Below are 20,983 nucleotides of genomic sequence, written 5' to 3'. Positions count from 1 at the left end.
AATTTAATGTGTCAAAAACTACAGTTACATGAGGCTTCTCCCCACTCCCCGGAAATTAGTGTGTAGCCCCCGGTGGCACAGGTGAATCCATGAGTGATGGGACCTCCTTGGGGACTGGGGGGCTGACAGGCAGCACGCGGGCTGAAATTTGCTTTCTCTTGTTTGTGGCTTATCTATAAAGGGTATCCCCAGCCCTTTATTTTCCTTTCTGACGTGATTTTAGTTGTGCCGGTTTCTGTGGGGTTTGAGTTGGATTTTGCCCTTTGAGCCCGAGGGCTGCCGCGGGAATAGCCCGGTCACCTTCCCGCTGAGAAACAGTTGATTCTCGCAAGTGGCCCCCGCCAAGCCTCTGTTCTGGGGCAGCTGAAACAGAACTGGTGAGTCGGGTTGGCTTGCTGAAGCATGGCTTTTAGTGGCTGGTTCCTTCCCGGTTTGGGGTTCTGTCATGGGCGTCACCGATGGGGTGAGGGCCCCTGAGGGATGAGCAGAGGCCTGTGGCCTGACCACGGCGACAGGGCCAGCTCCGTGCTGCCAGCCAGTGGCTCCCGGCTCCGAGCTCTGGCTCTTTCAGGATTGGCGAATGAGACTGTGGGAAGCTCCTGGGAAGCAGACCCTGTGCTCACTTTTCCGTGTCCCTGTGGCCTCCAGTGCTTCACAGGGAGGCGCATGATGAGCTCAGAGGAGAGGCATTCGGTGCTGGCTGCTTCCCAGATGAGGCAGGGGCATCAGTTCCTTGGTACCCTTGGAGGGCCCTGTGTCCAGGACAAAACAGCTTCTCCCAGGAGGCCAGCACACCTGGCCAGACAGCTCCCCATTTCTTTGGGTGAGCCCCGCATACAGTGACCCCCAGTCCACATGGCAGCTCGAGCCCACACAGCGACCCCAGCCCGCACAGTAACCCCAGCCCGCATAGTGACCCACATCCTGCACAGCGACCCCAGCCCGCAAAGCGGCTTGCTGGCTCCTGCAGGCCCGTACTGTGGACACTCACACATCAGTGAACATCACCGGCAGCCACGGGGAGGCCACAGGTGCGCGTGGACAGGCAGGTGGAGACTGAACCAGGCAGAGGCCACAACCTGTTATCTCGGGTCTCTCTGTGGCCATGCCCTTGCTCCCTGGGGCACGGCCATGCAGTGCGGCCCTGCCGCAGCGTCTCTGTCAGGTCCCCAAGGACATGTGGCTAAAAATGAAAGACTTGATCAAAGTGTCTTTTTTTGTGATTCCGTTGAAAACTGTGCGGCTTTGCCCGGGATCCCCATGGTGCCCATTCCACAGGCGCTCCTCATTGAGCACCTGCTGTGTGCCGGCGACCGCCGTACAGCAAGGCCCCCCAAGGGGCCTGGAAAGACCACTGTTGAAGCAGGTGGGGGTGCCGGGGGTTGTGAAGCCTGGCCGTGTGCTGGACACACGATGCATCCTGACCAGCGTGCGCTCGCCCCGCCCTCACAGCTGCGTGTGCGGTGGGTGCCGGCATCATCCCTGCTGCACCGATGCCAGGCCCAGTGGCCCCAAGAGGCCAAGTGACTTGTCCATGTTTGGGCAGGTCACGAGAGCTTGCACCGACAGGCGGGCTGTCGGGCCGTGAGTGGCGTCCAAGCTTGGCAGGTGCTGCCTTGCGCTGGGCGGGCCGGGCCTGCCCGCTGCTCGCCCGTTTCCCGGGGACTGACCTTGTGCAGGGGCCTGCCCTGATTGGGGCGGCCCCACCTGGCTCTTCGCTCAACGGAGGCTTCCAGCAAGACCTCTGACGAAGCCAGCGGTGCTCTATGAGACTCGATGGAAGGCAGCGGAGATAGACAGCTTGGGGGCCCAGAGCAGGGGGGGCGCAGAGCCCCAACTCTGCGAAGAGATTTATTGGGGGAGGACGTGAAGTTTAAGCTGTGATCTAGAGTAGGAGTTGGCCAGCCAAAAATGCAGGGAAAAAGGGTTTTCTGAGAGAAGACATGTGTAGAGATCTTGAAGCAAAAGAAAAGAGATCTCGGGAATCACAAAGTGACCAGTTTGGTTGGGTGAACAGTGATGAGACCAAGAGCAGGCAAAACCAAATCCCCTGGGGAAGACCTGGGGGCCTCCTGGGCTCCCCTCCTGAGGGCAGCTGAGCAGGGGGTGGGGGGCATCCAATAGAAATGTATTGAGACCCTATTGCCCTTGGCGTATGATGCTGGTCAGAGCCCTTGCCCTCCAGGGGCTGGTATTCTAGTGGAAAAGCCAATAGGTAAATATACAACACGGCATCAGAGAGCACTGTGTGCCCCCAAAGGGAAGTCTCAGAGTCAGCTGTGAGGGGAGTAGGAAAGCCACATGAAGAAGGTGGGTGGAAGGGAGGGCATATTGGTCCAGTGGAGACCTGGAGATGAGGAGTCAGCAGTGTGGCAGTGTTGGGGGAATGCATTCCAGGTGGAGGGGATAGCTGGTGCAAAGGCCCTGAGGCAGCCACCAACTGGGCATGCTCCAGAAATGCAGAGTATGGTCAGTGTGGCGGAATAGAGGGAAGGAGATGGGAACGGGAAGCCAGAGGGACTTCAGGGAGTTTGAGTTCGATCCCAAATCAGGGAGAAGCCAATAGAGAGTGTAGACAGGGTGTGGCAGGGCCTGATTTGTGATTTCGACCATCACTCTGCTCTTGTGCAGCCAGTGGATTGTGGCACAGCAAGCATGGACATTGGGATGGGTGGAGGGAGTGAGCTCTTGCTGCAGAAGCAGGTGAGTTGACCTGAGCGAGTCCGTGGTGGGGAGAGGAACTCAGGCGGGTGTGGACAATGTTGGCACATGCTCACACTTGCTCTGATAAGGAGCTCCTGACCAGGGGGCGGCGAGGATCACAACTATGGGCAGCAGCCTCGGGTCCAGAGGTCCACTTGTCGTGAGAGACACTACCCTCCAGGGAGGTTGGTTATGACCCCCCACGGCTCTCAACTGGCTTGGAAATGGAGCTGGGAGACGGGAGCTGGGAGACGATGTGGTCCATCCTTGACCGTCTTGTGTTTTTATGTTTTTGTAACAGGTTTATTGAGCTATAGTCCATGTGCCGTACAAGTCACCCACGTAGAGGATACGATTCAGTGGTTTTATGTCCCCAAGACTGTGCCACCATCCCCACGATTTGTGTAAATGAAGCCATGTGTCACACGAGGTCTTCTGTGACTTAGTATGATTCCGAGGCCCATCTATGGGGAGCAGATGTGCAGCTTCCACTCCTTTATATGGACCAGTAACAGTCCGTTGTGGGGACAGCCCATATTTTATTTCTCTGTTCATCAGTCGGTGGAAGCTTGGGTTGTCCTTTCTCACTCTCTGGCAATGGTGAGGAATGCTCTTACGAGTACTCACGGGCGTTTTTGTGCGGATGTGTACTTTCACTTCTTTGGGAGAAACACCGGGAGTGGAATTGTCAGAGGGTGATTTGGGGCAGGTGGTCAGGAAACTGCCAGACCGTTCCCCACAGCGGCTGCCCCATCTTCCGTCCCGTGCACTGTGTGTTGAAGGCTTGGCCCTTCTCACGTCTTCACCCACGCTTGCGATCGTCCCTGAACACCTCTGACAGGTCCTGTTGCACTTGCCTGAGTGGTCCCCTGGCGATTTACAGACCAGGCACCGGGGAAGAGCACCCCCAAGTCCCGGCTGCGTGAGAAGCTCCGCATCCAATGTTCTCCGCTGCCCGGGGTCCGGATGCCTCAGGGACAGGGTCCTTGCCTTCTCTCCTTCCCCATGCTCATTTCAACCCACCGGGAGCATCTCGGGCTCCGCTTCATTTACTTAATGGATGGGGAAGGAAATTATTTCTGAGGCCAAGACGCGAGCGGTCCCCGTGGACTCCGTTCCGACAGCACATGTAAACTTCCACGTGGGGATTCGCTCGTTAGGCTGGAAACTGTGACCCAAGACCTTTCAACATTTGGTGTTGATAAAGGGAGTTTGAGAGTAATGACTTTTTAAAAGGCATTTGAGTGGGGGGGGCTGGCATCATTCTGGGGTCCACAGCGTATGTGGAGTTTGCAAAAGCAGCTGGACAAGGCGTGCACTTTGTTACGCTCTGGTCTGGGCTCGGGGGTGGGCGAGCAGCGCAGATGTGTAGAAATCTCCTTCGCCCGGTAAGATGCGAAGCCTGCTGTTCACATCCGGGGCCATCAGCCGGTGCCATGTGATCCTGGGCCAGTCACTTAGCCCTCCCCGGCTCTACTTGTTGCTTTGGCACGTGGCTCCTATGGACATGCAAGATCTATGGGCAGTGAAGATGTTTTGGAGAAGGGTGTGCCTGGGCGTCTCCAAGCTGCCTCTTTGCAGGTGGCTTCACACACTGTGTTTTTCCAGTTGGAAATTGCTTACCCAGACTTATTCCCATTTGATCTTGAGTCTGATTCCTTCCAGCGACTCCCTGCTCAGGCAGTGGAACGGAGCCGCTGCCCGATTTCCGAGGCACTCGCTCAGGAGCTCGCATGTGCTCGCCAGCTGAAGCGGTGCCTCCGCGCGGCATCGTGAGAGCCCAGCCAGGATGCCCTGAAATTGGTGATCCTTGGCGCATTTTTAATTTAGGGTAATTGCAAAGTTTGCACGAGACTTTAGGCTTGTGTGGCCTTTTCAGATCTGCCTGAGCCACAGTCCGGATGTGTGTGGCGGTTACCGCTCGGCATCCCGGCTGGCTTCCTCCTGGACCCCAGAGTCCTGGTTCAGTGACGGGCTGGGTTGGCGGACGTGAAGGCAGAGGCCAGGCGGGGCAGCGACCGGCGTCAAGGGCACGGGGAGGCTGCTCGCCTCTGTGCAGACCTGCTGGGTCTAGAAGGATCGCGTGAGTTACTCTCTGGGACCCGGCTTTCCTCAGCACCGGGGCACGCCACGCTCAAGACGCGGGCGGAGGGGCAAGGGCAGGACTGTTGGACCTTTGTTCCTACCCAGAAAGCACCGCTCTTCTGGGTCAGTTTTATTAGTCTGACCCTGCCTTATACACGACAGGGGGCACCACTGGGTCAGGACATGCTTTTTGTTTTAATAGAGGTAAAATGACCTCAATTTAACATTTTAAAATACCTGAATTTAATATTCTCTAATTTTTAAAAAAAAGATTTATTTATTTTAGAAAGAGAGGGAGAGCACGAGCAGAGAGGGGCGAGGGAGAGAGAATCGCAAGCAGACCCCTTGCTGAGCACGGAGCCTGATCCTGGGGGCCTGAGACCTTGACCTGAGACAAAACCAAGAGTCAGATGCTAAACCGACTGTGCCACCCCTAAATTTAACATTTTAACTATTCTATCCCCTACGTCAGATGCTAAACTGACCATGCCACCCCTAAATTTAACATTTTAACTGTTCTATCCCCTACTATTCATGTATGCATAGAAATATGACTGTTTATCTTGATTAACCGTTGGCTTATGTCATTGGCTGCTCCCATTTGGTGGCATAAACATTTACAGTTGTTCGATCTTCGTGGTGGGCAGCCCCTTTCAGAATGCTGTCGTGTCCTGCTTTATCTCTGGCAACAGTCTTTAGTTTAAAATCTAATTTATCTGATAGGAGAATCGCTACCCCAGCTTTCTTGGAGGCCCGCCGGCACGGAAGATGCTTCTCCTTCCTTTCACTTTCAGTCCGGATGTATCTTTAGGTTCCACATGGGTCTCTTGTAGAAAGCATATGGACGGGTCCTGTCATTTTATCCAATCTGCGAGCCTGTGCCATTTTATGGACGCATTTAGGCCATTCACGTTGAGAGTGATTATTGAAAGATATGTTTTTATGGACATCGTGTTACCTGTGAAGTCTTTGTTTCTATAGACTGTCTCTATAAATTTCTTTTCTGTGTCACTCTTGGGTTCTTCTTTCTTTTATAGACTCCCCCCCCCCTTAATATTTCTTATAGTGCCGGCTTGGTGGTCACATACTCTTTTTTAAGTCTTGCCAATCTTGAGAGCGCTTTATCTCTCCATCCATTTTGAATGTCAGTCTTGCTGGATAAAGTATTCTTGGCTGCATGTTCTTCTCATTCAGTGCCCTGAATATATCTTGCCAGCCCTTTCTGGCTTGCCAGGTTTCTGTGGACAGGTCTGACCTTATCCTGATGGACCTTCCTCTGTACTTAAGGAATATCTTCCCCCAGCTGCCCTCAGATGCTCTTGTCTAAAATTATGATTTGTCAGTTTCACAATCAAGTGGCCTTGAGGTCTTTCTAGATCCATTGACCTTGGAGGCTGTTCTTTCTGCCTCTAGGACATGAACGTTGGTTCCATTCCCCAAATTGGAAAAAATTTCATCCAGAGTTTGTTCAACTATATCTTCTAGTCTTCTCTCTTTCTCTACCCCCTCAGGGATCCCAATAATTGTGACGATGGAATGTTTCATGGCGTCATTTATTTCCCTAATCCTGTGTTCATGGCTTCTAAGCTGTTTGTTCCATGCTTTCTCCCGACCCCTTTTCTGTCTCAGTTTGTCCTCCAGATCACGAATTCTGTCTTCTGCCTCGGTTTCCCTAGCTGTTAGACTATTATAAAGGGTACAGTTCTGTGGCCTTCAGTACCTTCACAGGGTTGTGCAACCTCTGATTTCAGAACTTTCTCATCACCTAAACAGAAACCCGACCCATCAGCCATCACCCCGTGTCCCTCCCCTCAGCCAGTGCTAGTGACCACCGATCCACGTTTACCTATTCTGGCCATTTCATACCCATGCACGTCTTTTGGGACTGCGCCTCTCGCTGGGCATGCCCTTATGGGTGTTCATCCAAGTTGTGGCGCGCATCAGTGCAGCCATGTGGGAGACAGGCTGACCTCTGCTCAAATAGAGTCCTAATTGACCCAGCGGTCATGCTTCCATGTGTGCATCCAAAAGAACTGGAAATAGGTCTTCCAGCAAAAACGTGCCTGCGAATGTCCCAGCGGCGCCGTGATGCTTGGAGACACAAAACGTGGTGCGTGCGTCCAAGCAAGCGGCTCTTCTTCCACATTGACTAGCTCGTTTGCCTCCCGCTGGGTCTTCAGGACTCGTGCCAGGCGTCCTCAGGTGTCCTCAAGTTGGCCGGAAACTTACCCGAGCCTGAGACCAACCTCGCCTTCCCCACAGAGCACCTCCACCGTGGAGGCTCTTCTGTTCCATCCTTCCCTGCTCCTTTCCAGAACTCTCTAGATCCTGCTGTGGGCGGGGCCGGCTGTGGGCGGGACCTGTCATGGGTGGGACCGGCTGTGGGGGGGGCCTCTCCTGCAGGGACAGTCCTAGGGAGAGGTCCCCGAGGAGCTCGGCCCGGCAGAGCCGGGTTGTGCTGTAGCTCCAGGGGCCTCCCTGTGGAGGAGAGTCTGGCACCCAAAGCCGAGAGACCAGGAGGAGGTGGCTGGCAGAGGTGGGAAGGAGAGGCTCCCTCCAGGGGTCACCAAGTACAGGGCTCCAGAGGTGGAAAGGGCCCCCGGGGGCTGAAGCACAAAGTGGGAATTTATTCTAACGGCAGCGGAGGCCACTGGAGCTGGGTCAGGTGGGCTCAGATGTTGCAGGGACCTGGGAGCCATGAGGGGGCCCGGCACGGGGGCAGATGAGCAGCAGAGGATGTAGGAACCAGCATCGTAATGTCCGGGTGCTTGTTCTGCCTTTGCCACCGCCCCCCCACCGACCCTCCGACCCTGGGCCTGGGAGCACAAGGTTAGGTGTTGGGCCCAGAGTCAATGGTCAGCCAAGTTGTCTCAAGTGTGAGTTAATCAGTTAATCAGTCCAGTCTCCCACTCTTCAGTGGGAGTGGGCAGAGCTGGCCGCCTCACCAGAGCAGCTCCTGGGTGCCCCGTGATGACAGACAGCAGTGGCTGGGGCTGAGGTTAGCCGTGCTTCCATCTGCTGGGGCTGGCCTATCCTGGGGGGCACCAGGAGGCTAGCTCCCAGCCACAGCCAGAGACTCTGAGCACGGTCCAAGGAGACAGGTGTCACCGGCCGTGGCGTGTTCCTGGAAAATGTGAGCTGTGCGGACTTGCTACCTGGCTAGGCTGGGGTCACCTTTCTTGTCGCTTCTGTGACAGCCACCGGGGGATCCAGGCCAGGACCAGGGCCTGTGGTGAAGTTGGGGGCCACAGTGACAACAAAACAGGGACACTGCATGTTTTCAGGCACAGCGGCTTCTGCTCTCAGGGGCAGCCACAAGTCAACCATGGAAGCACGGGGTGGGGGGTGGCAGTGCCAGGCTAAAACATAGTGTGGCTGCAGGGTCAGCAAACTGGGGAGGGAGCCCAGCTCCGCAAATCCTGAAAAATGTATCTTGTTGTGTAAGATTTTACACCTCAGAGGTGCCTGCGCTCCTTCCCCACGGCTAGAGACCGTGAACTCGAGCACAAGCCCAGAGGTGTCGGCTTCTCCTTTCCTTTTGCTTCTCAAATACTTGCCGAAGCTTTGCTGGGCCCTCCTGGGCTCTGTTTTCGGGCCTGGGGAGGCAGTTACGTGGGACATCCTGGGTCCCTGCTCTCCTGGTCAGATAGCAAAGGAGGACATTCCACACATGAATGGGCAGATCGATAGCGAATTCTAAATTGTACTGGAGTCTGTGGTGCAAAACGTAACAGGAAGCTAACAGGTGGGTACGGAGGATGGGACCCTGAGGGGTGAGTAGGAGTTCATCAGGGACAAGAGTTGCTTCCGGAGGGATTGGCATAGGGGGCAGCCTTAGGGAGGGAGAGCTCGGGCAGGGCGAAGCTGAGGAGAGGCAGCAATCCGTGGGGTGAAGCAGGGGCGCGGTGGGAGGTAAGCTTGAAGCAGACTCCAGAATCTGGGGTCACTGTTGCGGTCTTGTGTGTCATCCTAAAGGCCACTATGACGCTAAGCAGGGAAGTGACGCAGACCCTGTCTGCCTGGGGGGGGGGGCGGGCAGGCGTAGCAGAGAGACGCGGGGAAACCCGTCGGAGGCCGCAGAGTTGGAGGCGGGAATGACTCTGGCCTGGACCCCAGGGCTCAGGAGTGCGAGCGGAGGTAAAGGATCCTGAGCACAAACCACGCCCGCTCCCCCCTCGTTCTTCTCTGAACGCCCAGGGGGTACCTTTTCCCTGAAGACGTTTCCAAAGGGACCACCTATGGCAGGAGCTGGCAAACAGTGGGTAAACACAGCCGATCTGTCTTCCACTGGTGCCTAGAAATAAAGTTTCATTAAAATATATCCAGGCCTATTAACTTAGGCACCGTCTGCAGCTGCTTTCGTCGGCGGCTGGGCAGTCACAACACAGAGTGTGTGGCCCACGGCACCGGAGATAGATGCGAGCTACATGGGAGAGGCTTTGCCCATCCCTGACCTGAGCAAAAGGAATGTGGGACCCATTTTCAAAGTACAGATCTATTGGCTCAGGATCTTCCCAGCATTTGAACATGTTCAATTTCCTCAGAAAAATGCTAAGACATGCATATTGTTAAAAAACTGACATTTGCCCTTAAGCTTGGACTGGCGTCTAAGAACCTCCTCTTACACTTTGGTTTGGAAAGTCCGGGCTGGGAACTTGGGCTTTGAAGATGCTGGGCGGTATCGTCGGCCCAGACGCACATCGCGATGCCGGGGTCTCCTGGTGCGCCGTGTGACGGTTTATCCTCACTCCGGGACGCTCATTCTCTCCTCTGTCGGAGAGGATCTTCAGGGGCTGCCTCTAAAAGCAGCTCCTAGACTTTGCAAAGTCCGTGCGCTTCTTGCTAAATAATTTCTGTAAGCGTTTGCTGATGTGCAAATACAGACTTTCCTGCTGAGCCCAACACCGGCGAACACCGAGCCGGTGACGACAGACGTGCCTTTCCCGTCCGCCCCTTCTCCCTCCCTGAGCCCATCCTCCGCCTGCTTTTATTCCTGGTTCCAAACTCCACACAGCCTTTCCAGACCCGCTTGATTTACAGATTTGAGCTGATTTTCACTTGGAGAACCGGCCATATGTCTGGCAGACACCAGCGACCGTTGGCAGAATTATGGGGTTGATGCTAAACAGATGGGCCTTCTCATCAGATGGGCTGGTTTTTCCACAATGTATGCGAGGAAGAAAGAAACTGCTTGAATGATGCCTTGGTTTCTCCACGAGTGTCAGGATGTAGATGGGTCTTTGGTCTTTGTTTGCACCGTTGATGTGGCGGGGCCTCGGGCAGCTAGAGGACACTTGGAGACACGGGGAGCTTCGAGGCCCAACTTCTAGGAAGGTCTTAGAGGATCCCCTTTGTCTTTGGAATACAGATATTTGGAATACGTTTCTATTCCAAAAAGAAATTTGCCGTGTACACCTCTTAGCGGGAGTACGTATAAACTGCTTCCTCTGCCATCTACTGCTCCAAATCTGTTCTCTCTCCAGCCCGGGTGTGGTTATGGCTGTCTGGGCAGCAAGGCGTAAACAGGCCTGATCCATCTGTGTAGGAAAAGCTGGCTAAGCAGCTGAATAGAGTTGCTGACTGCAGGACTTCTCAGAGCATTTGTTTCCTATGCTAGTATGTGGTGGTCCTTCAGGGAAGGCTTTCAGCATGCACGGTGTTTTCCCACCTACCTTCAACCGCAGAGCCCCTCCCGTGCCAGGGTTCCATGGAATGTGCATTGGGAAACACTTGTGTCACGCCCCACAGGTGAGCTCTATTTCGGAAAGCCTAGGCTCCCGGGCCAGTCCCACCGCTTACCAGCTGTGTGACTGTCTAACTTGGGTCCTACCCCTGCCCTTCGACCCCAGCCTCCTCTTCTTAAATGTCAAATGGAGCTGGAAATTCGGTCCCTGTCCCCTGGGGTTGTTCGCTTGGAACAGACATGCTGAAGAACTTGGCGGCTCCCCTTGGGCATTCAAAACCGCGTTCTCCTACAATTGAGCATCCCCTCGATGCACGATATTCTGGGGCGACCGTTCTCCCTGAAGCCCAGCCAGGCTCTTGTGTTTCTTAGCCCTCGACTGACGAGCAGGACACAGCAGGGAGACGCCGTCTGTCTGCAGTGCAGCCGGGAGACGGGGTGCGGCAGCGTGAAGCCTGGACGTTGCTTAGGAATTGAATTATCCCCCGCTGTCGAGGGGTGCAGAGGTGACCCCGGTCGCTGTTGATAACCAGTGACCTGCATTCTGATCCCACGTCTGTTTTCCCACGGCAGGATCCAGCCCCCTCATTCAGGCATGCACTGACTCTCTCCTTCATGTACTCCACACGCCAGGAGCTATGCTGGGCGCCCAGAGAGGGGTAGAGCCCTGCCTTGGGGGCCCCGTGGCCTCTGCACCAGGGAAGCTGTGGAAAGGCACAGCTTCCCACGCAGGGGCTGTGATGGGTTGCAGGTTCTGAGGGGCAGGCTAGAAGAGCGGTGGAGAAAGCCTGCAGGAGTTCTGGGAAGACGGCCATCGGCCCTTACAGGTTCCCCCTTTTGGATACACTCACCCTTCTTCCTGCCTCTACCGGCCCCCTGCTGACCCCAGTGGCCAGTCCCCGCGTCCACCCCAGCCGTGATGCCGCAGAGTGCCTCCCTCCTTCCTGGATGGTGTTCGGGTGTGGTCCTGCTCCTGCCTGTACTGGTCAGTACCCCCCACATGTCCTGCCTTTCAGCTGTCACTCGAGCGATTTCCAGGAGGAGTGAAAGTCAAACCAGCCATATTTTCACGTCTGGGAGACTTAAAGTCCATTTTGAAAATTTGGTTTAGGAGGTTCAGACCCATCCGGGTGATGGGTCACTTAAAACACCAACACCTCTTTGTGGACAGACATCAAACCACAGCTTTTGCAGGCTGGACACAAGCGGCGGCCTTTGATGCCAAATGCCATGACCTTTGTCTGTGCTGCTCTGGTGACGGTCTCAGCTGCAGGCCTGCTTTCATCCCACAGCCCGCACCCCTAACGGGGACGTCATCCTCCTGTCCGTGGTGTCTGACGCAGGGCGCAGCGGGCATCCTGACTTCCGATCCTACTCTCTCCTTCGCCGCGTAACCTGCGGAAATGGTTTCCCATCTCTCTGACTCCATTTGTGTCCCTGTGATGGGGACAGTGGAAATGGTGACCTGCCTTCTAGGGGCTTGATAGGAATGGAATGAGCTCCTTCGTGGTAGGGGCTCGGGACAGGGCTTGTCACACAACACAGCAAGTGTCCCAGAGGTGTTGCTGTGGCCCGTCTCTGTTTTCCGGATTCTTCCCCATGGGTTCACGTCCCGTGTTGATGGCTCTCCCGGCTCGGGTGACGACTCTGTCTCAACAACATCTCTGGGTCCCTCCCTCCTTTCTGTGCCGGCCCGCCCCCCTTCCCCTGCCTGTCCCTTCTCCGAGGGCCCCCCGCCTGCAGCCTGGGCCCCTGCCTCCGGCCATCCACACCACACTTTTGAGGCCTTTCCAGTGCTCGACCTTAGCGACTGCCCGTCCTCAGGGCTTCAGTCTTGGCCCCACACGATGCTTCTTGGCCGGGCCGCAGCCTCCCTTCTCACTTCCATTCCGGGAACCCCGAGCTCCAGCTGAGGGCTCCCAGATTCAAGTGCACAGACCCACGCTGGGCCGAGAATGGTTACCTTTTCTCTTGCCAGTGTATTCCCAACTAGAGGATGCCTTTCTTACTTGGAGATCACGTTCTTCCTGTTATGTGCGGCCGGTGGTGCTGGTGGCAGACTCGTGTGGGTGTACTTGCGCATGTCTGTGTGTGTGTGTGTGTGTCCATGAGCGCACGTGTGTCCGCGGACACGCGTGTGTGTCCGCACGTATATGTGTCTGCGTGTGCGTGTGTCCGTGTATGTGTGGTCCATGTGCATGTATGTGTCCGCACGCGTGTGTCTGCACATGCACATGTATATGTGTGTGTGTGTCGGTGGCTAACTGGCACTGTAGAAAGTTGGCATCTCCATGTGGACCTCGATTTTCTGTGTAGGGATTTTACTGGGCTTCTTTGGAACCTCAGGGACTGCGGACATCAGATCATGCTTCCCGGCGGTAATTCCCACTGCCCAGATACCACGTCCTGTCGCACGTTGATGGATTTACAAATCCTTGTCAAACTCTGAGGCCCAAATCAAGTATTACCTGGGCCCCCAGTGGCCTCTGATTCTCACTGCCCCCACCCCGGCCCCCAGGCAGGAAGAATCATGTCCTCTGCACGTATCATCCCCAGATTTCTTCCTGGTAATTCCAGGCATCTTGGTTTTCTCTGTGGTGGACGGACCGGCGGGGGGAGGGGGAGTGGGGGTCCCCGGGGGGGGTCCCAGCACCGCTTCCTTGTTCATCACAGCTGGCAGGTGCTTGCCTCACAGAAGGCGGTCGCTGAGTATCGAGAGATGGAGTCTTTGGGGCCAGGGAGGCTCCCGGAGGACAGATGCCCCGCTGTGGTGGTCGGCGTGCCAAGTTCTGACGGGAGCCCGTTGGTGATCTGACGTTCCCTGGTTGTTTCCCTCTTCGTGTCTTCCCCCCTTCCGTGAGCGAGTCCGCTTCCCGCAGAGCGGCCCCGGCCCCGCAGGCTCAGCCCGCAGCGGACGGTCGAGCCTGCGGATGAGTGAGGGCAGCGACCGCGGTGGCGCCAGGATCACTGGACGCGGAGGGCACTGCCTCTCCCCCACGGGGCGGCCCGGGCATCAGCGCGGGGTGGGGGGCTTGCCTCCCGTCGTGTTCTGGGGAAAGGGGAAGGGCAAGAAGAGACACCGGAGGTCGGCGGGTAGAGGATGAAGTGGGAGCTCACTCAGGAGGGGCCGTGGGAGTCAGACGGACGGGGCCACCACGGCCGTTCCACCTCCCAGAGCTCGCAGTGATCAAGACAGCCACAGCGCCTGTTCATCCCGGTGGGAAGAACTGACGACCACAATCAGCGGGACGCTCCAGGACGACATCCTAGAGCCATCAGAGCAAGCATGGAGGGGATGGCGTGAGGAGAGGCTGGCCTCGGGCCAGGCCGGACCGTTAGCCGGTAGCCCAGTGAGCTCAGTCACGGGGCATCGGCGTCCTTCCCTGCCTTGTTCTAGAACGGCGCCGGGCCACACGTCTGTGGGACCCACTGGTGGGGGGAGGTGGGCAGGGCGGGCACCAGGGGCCAGGAGAGGGCCGGCGCTGTCCCTGCTGCGGGCTGGGGCCTGCCCCCTTAGCTCCAGCCGTCTCGTGTCAGCGGGGCCGGCCACCCGCCCCATCCCTCCGGGAGCCCCGGGAGGCCCCTGCCTGCTCCGTGGGGGCCTGTTTGACTTCCGCATGCAGCTGTGGGAAACAGTTTCCGTTAATTAACTGCTAATGCTTCCCAGGTGGCAGAGGTGGCCCTGGCGCAGCACCGTGTTCCTCGGAGGCTCGAGGGATCTGCTAACGCGTCTGCACCTCCGGGAGCCTCCCGGCGCGGGGAAGGGCTTCCTCCCGAGCCCCAGGGAGTTGGCATCTGAACTCACAGGCGGGGGACGGGGTCCACGCGCATGGCCACCCCACCCTGCCTGCAGTCTGAGGACACACACACGGGAACGCGCCCACCCGCCACGTTGGCCCCAGCCGCGCCTGCGTGCCCTTGAGTGTGTGGGGGCCACTCTGTGCCCAGGAGGGCGCACGCCCGCCTCTTGCTCCCACGGACCCCCACACACACGGTCAGCGACGCACTGATGCCACCTCTGCCCTCGAGGTGCCGGTGAAGAATTGCTTCGCTGGATGCTATAGCGTCTCTTCTGAAATTTCTCTCCTTGGGCCAGTCCCTGGGCCTGAGCCCCGCTGGGGGAGGTGGCAGGGCGAGGGCATCCCTCCCGGGGTGCGGGGGAGGGGTGCTGGAGCCTGCTGCCCCCTGGGCTTCGCTCCCTGGTGACAGCAGGGCCCCCGAGGAGTTGCTCAGAGGAAGGCCCAGCATGTGGGATACTTGGTAAATGGAGAGGAAGAGACCTCAGGGGCTCCTTCCGAATTTTGGGTCAGGTTCAAGCCCCTGAGTAGGGCCCCTTCTGTGCTCCGGCTGTGTGTGAGGACCAAGTACGCGCTCCAGCCGCCAGGGACAGAGGTGTGGTGGGGGGAGCAGGGAGTGCAGCGAGCCACGTGGCCGAGCCCCAGGCAAGGACGTGGGAAGGGCAGCGCCCTCCGTTCCCCAGCAAGGCCGCGGGAGGCGCGAGGGTGCCGGGAGGAGATGGGGTCAGCACATCCACTCCCATCCGTGAGAGACCGAGCCCGGATGTGAGCCCGGATCCCCGGTCGTAGCCCCCGTGTTCCGCATGACTGCACCGTATGGTTTCCGTAGCACGCCAGAAACGTTACTGCCCGGCGAGGACGATGATAAAGTCACGGGGCAGAGGTTGGCAGAGGTGAGTGGGCAGGGGCGGGGTGAAGACGTGGGAGCTGTCCTGGCTTGGTGGTCGATCTGCTGCTTGTGCTACAGGAGAAGGGGCAGGGAACGTGCAGAAAAGTGGTGTGACTAGAATTCTGTTTTTAAAAGGGGTGGGGGGGACTGTGGGAGGGGGCTGGCTAGAACACCCGTGGGGGCATCTGGGGGGAGCTGCTGGTGGCCTGGACCGGAGGCCCGGTGATGTGGGTAGCCAGTGGGGTGGGATTTGGGGTCCTATTTGTGGTTTACTCTGTGTGCTGCTCCTTTTTGCTTTGGCTGCTAGGAAGCTCAGAGCCCCACGTGTGCCTTTCTCCTGTGCCGTCGTGGCGTCTCTAAGCCTTGGGTGCTATGGTCCTGCCCAGAACTCCCTTCCTCTGGATTTCTGCAACTGCTCCTCTTGTGGGCCCTGTGTTTCTGGTACCCGCCCCCATCTTTTGTGAGCTGTAAACCAAGTGACAACAGCAGTGCACTGTCCCCAGGCGCCTCTCTGGGGATCTTCATCTTCTTCCTCCAACCAGCCTGGAGGCTTGGGGGGACCTGGCCTGTTCTCTTCCCCCTTGTGTCAAGATGCCTGCAGGACAGCAGCCTTCCGGGGCCATGTGGCTCTGGCCGCTGCTGTGGGTGGAAAGGAAAAGAGAGAATAGGAATGAACGGCCTCTGGGAAGGGTCTGCTTCCTGCGCCTGGGGGCCTGGAGCGCAGAGCTGGGGAGCCGGTGGTGGGAGGAGTCTGTGACCCAGGCCCCGAGGCTCCTCCCGCTCCCTCCTTCCCTCGCCCACACTTCCTGCGCCCCTCAACTAAGCTGCTTTCTCCCTCAAGTCACCCCTAGGCTTGTTCTTCCACACGGGGTTGCTTTGTCGGCCACCGTGGACACGGTCTCCGCCGTACAGTTAACAGTAACAGCTAGAGAGTGGCCACACACCCTGGTGGCTGGGACGGTCCTGGTTTGTGCCTTTTGGGGTGTCTTCCCCATTTGCGTCCTGCTCTGGGCACAAATTTACAGTCACCCTAGAAGCAGATTAGAGATTAGAGATACGGGCGGGGGGGGGGGGCTCTGGAATCACACTGCTCAAGGTCACGCCGACCTCCAGCATTTCCTCGCTCTGTGAGTCAGCAGGATGGCTCACGGCTCTGAGCCTCAGTGTGCTCATCTGTACAATGGATAAGAGTCTGTTTCTTACAGATTTACTGTGAGGGGAAGTCGGGTGGTCCCTGACCCGGAACAAGCCCGGACTGACTTCCGCCCCATCATTATTCTCGTGCTCCTTGTATAATATAAACCACCAGGAAAACGTCTACCGGGAGACCCCCCACGCCAGCACGGTACGATAACCAGCGTGTCTGCAGAGCCTTAGAACGTAGACAATGCTATAATGCAGGGTTTGTAACATGCTCTCAGTGAACTTTGTGCTGAATGTGTTTACCTGAGTTTCCGGTCTCTGTGGTCACCCTGGATCTTCCTTTCAATACAAGGCATCTGGGATGTTCATTATCTTTATTTTACAGACATGGAAACTGAGGCCAAAGTTGCAGGTGCCTTGCCAGGAGCCTTGGGCTGCTGATAGGTGTCAGACCTCCGGGATCGTCTGACTGCCGCTCCCCGGGGTTGCGTGTCCCTGGGGCCCCTGTCACGTGGGGCACGGGGCTAGATCTGACGGCGACCAGCCTGTCACAGGGCCTGGCCCCTCTGGGGGCCTCCTTCTGCTGACAGCCCTCCTGAGACCCCTCATTCCAGCCCTGCTCTGCCGGGAACCTCGGGACCCTCGGGGCTTCTTGGCTCCATGTAAGCTCCCCGCCCTGTCTGTGGGGAGCAGCGTGTGTGCTGGGCAACATGTGTGTGCACGTGTGTGTGTGTGTGTGTGTGTGTGTGCACACATCTGCACGAGTGTCCTGGCCAGGTTCGGGCACGTGTGCCAGCAGCCACACCGGGGAGCACGGACAGGTGTGTGAACGTGCGCCCAAAAGACACGGAATGGTTGAAACTTGGGCATGTGGAGCCTCGTCACTGCCGGAAGAAAGGTCCTTTCCCTGTGCCAGGAGGGCTTTGGGGCAACTGAAGCTTCTTTCTCCATCCGCTTGGGTGCTGGCCTGAGCGTGGCCTTCGCCACACCCGGTGGACAGGGTCCGGTGGGCCGTGGGGGCAGCGCAGGTTGCTCTCACGCGGCTCTCTGATTACTCCGTCTTGTCCGCTGCGTTGTTCTCCGTTCTAACGAACCTTCTTTCTTCGAACGTGAACACATCCTAAACTCCTGAAGGGCCAGTCGTGAAGCTCATATCTTCCTCTCTCCCAGGCCCCCAGTAGCGCATGTCCCCTGTGGCTTGAGGGCCCCGCAGACGTGTTCCATGCAGCTGTGTTCTCCGCATGACCGCCTCATGCACGTTGCTGGCGTGTGCTGTGTGACTCTGCGTGTGATTTCTTGACTTAGCAATCGACCGTGGCCTGGTTGCCTCTCTGCTTTCTTTCCTTCCATGTTCATACATGGGTCACCGAGGGGAGGGATGATCAGTGACTTAGCAGTGGCCTGTCGATAATACCAGTCTTGGCACCACGAGCGTCCTTGGATGTCCATCTCTATGTGTCCCACAGAGTGTGAAAACAGCGTAGTTTTCTGAACAAGGATCCAAAGGAGAGCTACTTTCCTTGGCCTGTTCATGGACTAGCTCCTTCCATGGCTCTCCAGTGAGGACCATGGCCAGGCCTCTGCTGAGGGTCAAGGCAGAGAGCTGACAGCTGAGTGGGAGGGCAGGCACCCAGGGGCCATTGCGACTCCTCGATGCTGGCACAAGTAGCTTCAGGAGCAGAAAGCAAAGCTCTGCACCTTGTGTGGGGCAGGAGAAGGTGCAGCCTTGTAGAGAAAGTCAGAATTAGCAGAGTGGCTGAAGTTGATAGGGCAAAGAAGACCAGAAGAGCAGCACAGGTGGAGTGCATAGCATGAGCAAAGGTCCTGGGGTGGGAGAGATTTCACGGGGAATTGGAGAAGTCTTCAAACTGCTGTGGCCAAGTGCAAACTTGGGGGAGGGCTTCTGGCAGGCCACAGAAGGCTTCCAGGGGGAAGGTTTCCCTAGAAGGGGCACAGAAATTCAGGCGCTGGTATGTGCCACCTGTGGGTACTCACCCATGACAATGAGCCCCAGGCTTTGTAGAGTTACTAGTGGCCCCTTGGGTGAGGGAAGTCACCTCAGCAAACCCCCCCCCAAGGAGCCATGTAGGGCTGGTAATCACTTGAGCTCCTCCTTGGTGTTCCCCTCCAGATGAGATGGACCAGGCCCCCCCAGCGCGCTCCGAGTATCTGGTCTCAGGGATCCGAACCCCCCCGGTGAGGAGGAACAGCAGACTGGCCACCCTGGGCAGGATCTTCAAGCCCTGGAAATGGAGGAAGAAGAAAAACGAAAAGCTGAAGCAGACGACGTCCGGTGAGTGTGGGGGAGAGGGTGCGAGGACCCCGGTTGCCGTGTCTCTGTGCTGACGTTGCCTCCCAGCCGCCAGGGGAGCGCGGGCTGAGCTCTGTGGGCCCCAACGGCGGGAGCTGCTCAGCCTTGCCGGGTCACCTCCTGGCTTGGGTGGGTCAGCCCCGGGCACACCTGTGACCCCCTCACCGCCCAGACTCACGGGGCACACAAGTCACTGGCAGTCCCGGAGTCCCTGCAGGCCGGGGCAGGGAGGCTGGCTTGGGACAAGTGTCCTTGCTGACCACGCTCTGACCACACTGGGGCCTGCCCTCCCTAGGAGGCCTCTGGGTGACTGGGAGGGTCGAGGCCCTCATCCTGGCTCTTACTGGAAACCAGAGCCAGCTGCTCCGGGCTCCTCCGCTCTTCCTGCAGAGAGGCTGGCTCTCGGGCCCTCCCCCCCAACGCCTCCCTGCAGAGGGCCCAGAAACTTCCTTCCCTCACTCACCGCGGGCGGCATCCTCACTCACACCCTGCCGGTCCCGGTTCTGTGGGACGTTGGGTTGCGCCGGGTTGTACCGTTGCTCCTGCCCCCTAGTGTCCACAGCAGGAACTGTGGCCGGGGCACTGGACCACGGAGGACAGGTGCCGGGACAATGACACAGCTGGCGGTGATAGCAAGTAAAGTGACCAAGTAAACACAGAGGACCAGCCCACAGGCCGGTGCCCTTCCCGGGACGCCACCCACCTCGGGAAGGGGCCCCAGGCTCCAAGGGAGAAGCCCAGCCCAGGGTCCGGCAACCAGCTGGCCACAGGCTGGGGTGACCCCTGGCAGCCTGGCTCAGGTCTGATTCCTGGATAACGGGGTGTCCTTGGTGAAGGGGAGGGAGGTCAGTGTCCTGAGGAGCAAACCCCGGGGGGGACGGCATCTCAGCTCCCGCCAGGGCTCCCTGCTGAGCACGTGCTTGTTAGCTATGGCTGGAAACCATTAACAAGGGAGCTGTGCATGTGGGATTAGTCAGGGCCTTGGGGACCAGCCCGGGAAGGGCTGGTCTCCGGCTTCTGTCTCTAGCCGTCCTCGGGGCCCCGGTCTCCTTCCCATCCTTGGAGCCCTGCAGATTCCAGAGCATCTAGTGGAGCCCTGCAGATTCCAGAGCATCTAGGACACGGAGACAGAGCCCATGGGGGTGGGGGGAGCTGCCAAGAGCAGTAGGCCCTCCGCTCACACTTGTTACACAGATTATTTCTTAACTCCCCAAGAGGCTGATTGAGCAGTCCTCCTTGCTGAGAATGAAGGCAGAGCGGGGTTCCTGCAGGAGTCCTGACTGCCTGCTGTGTGCTGGGCACCAAGTAGATGGGGGGCCTGAGCACTCAGCGCTTTCTGCCCAGTGGGGAGGGGCAACAGGCCGGCGGGCATGAGCTCCAGCCCTAGAGAGGTCACAGGCCTCCGGTGGGGCCGCGGAGGACCTGAGCAGGTGCTGGGAGGAGGTGCGGTGGGCTGGGCCTCGTTTGGGGCTGGATGATCTGAGCAGCCTCAGGAGGAGGCACCGTTGAGCTGAGGCATGATTGGCTCCTTGAGAAAAGCAGGGAACAGCATTGTAGCAGAGGCAATAGCTCATGCAAAGGTACTGAGCTGGGGAAGGCACAGGGGACCAGAACACGGTGACCTCTGTGACCTCGGGAGCCCCTGATGTGCTCTGGGCTGTAGAATTGGAGGTTTGAACTGCGCAGTCTGTGGGCTCCACACCCTGAGCCCCATGCTGCGGGGGAGTGACAGGCTGTAGGATCCCCGCAGGTGGGCTGAGGTCTGCAGGTAAACACCTGTGGGGTCCTCACCTGGGGGCCTGCAGCCAGCATTTGGAAAACTGGGGATCAGGGCTGCCTTTCGTTTATTCTAAACCATTCTTCCCCGCGAGCGTGGGGGGTTATTTCCGTGTGTTCAGTATATTACTGACCTCACAGGCGTTGCTGGCTAGCATGACGTACATCTAAAGGTGATTTAGAGACAGACACGCCACAGTGGCCTGGGAAGGGCGAGCAGGGGCAGCACGTCAAGGGCGGCTCCCAGAGGCTGTGGTCTGGGATGTGGGCCCTGAGTTGGAACGTGCTCTGGGCAGTCCCCTGAGATGGGGACAGCAGACCCTCGCAGCGGCCTCTTTGGGTCACTGGGAGGCTCAGGAGTCAGGGCGGGTGACGTCCCCATGTGGGGGTCAGGCCCCCAGACCAGGGGTCCCTCAGGTCTTCACCTCCACCCCGGTTCTGCTCACCCCCATCTGCTGGTCTGGATGGCAGGCGCTCTGTGTACACCTCCCAAAGCCAGGGCTCAATTTCTCATTTTTGTGCCTATTTCCGGCATCTGGAGGTTGGACTAAGAAAGGACATGATGTTCCCTTGGCCCGAAAATGTCTTTTTCCCAA

General features: G+C 57.9%; 1 protein-coding gene across 7 annotated transcripts in view; it reads left to right on the top strand.

Annotated features, from left to right (window-relative positions):
* PHACTR3 (phosphatase and actin regulator 3) overlaps positions 1–20,983 on the top strand; it is a 220,428-nt gene that overhangs the window by 114,984 nt on the left and 84,461 nt on the right. For all 7 annotated transcript variants that reach the window (XM_059132907.1, XM_059132909.1, XM_059132912.1 and 4 more), the window contains exon 2: positions 18,432–18,593. In XM_059132907.1, coding sequence (XP_058988890.1) covers positions 18,432–18,593 — 162 coding nt within the window. The remainder of the gene's footprint in view (positions 1–18,431; positions 18,594–20,983) is intronic.

The sequence above is a fragment of the Mustela lutreola genome, chromosome 9, assembly GCF_030435805.1.
Source record: "Mustela lutreola isolate mMusLut2 chromosome 9, mMusLut2.pri, whole genome shotgun sequence".
In the NCBI taxonomy this organism is placed as follows: domain Eukaryota; kingdom Metazoa; phylum Chordata; class Mammalia; order Carnivora; family Mustelidae; genus Mustela; species Mustela lutreola.
This window is presented reverse-complemented; position numbering and strand designations above follow the sequence as displayed.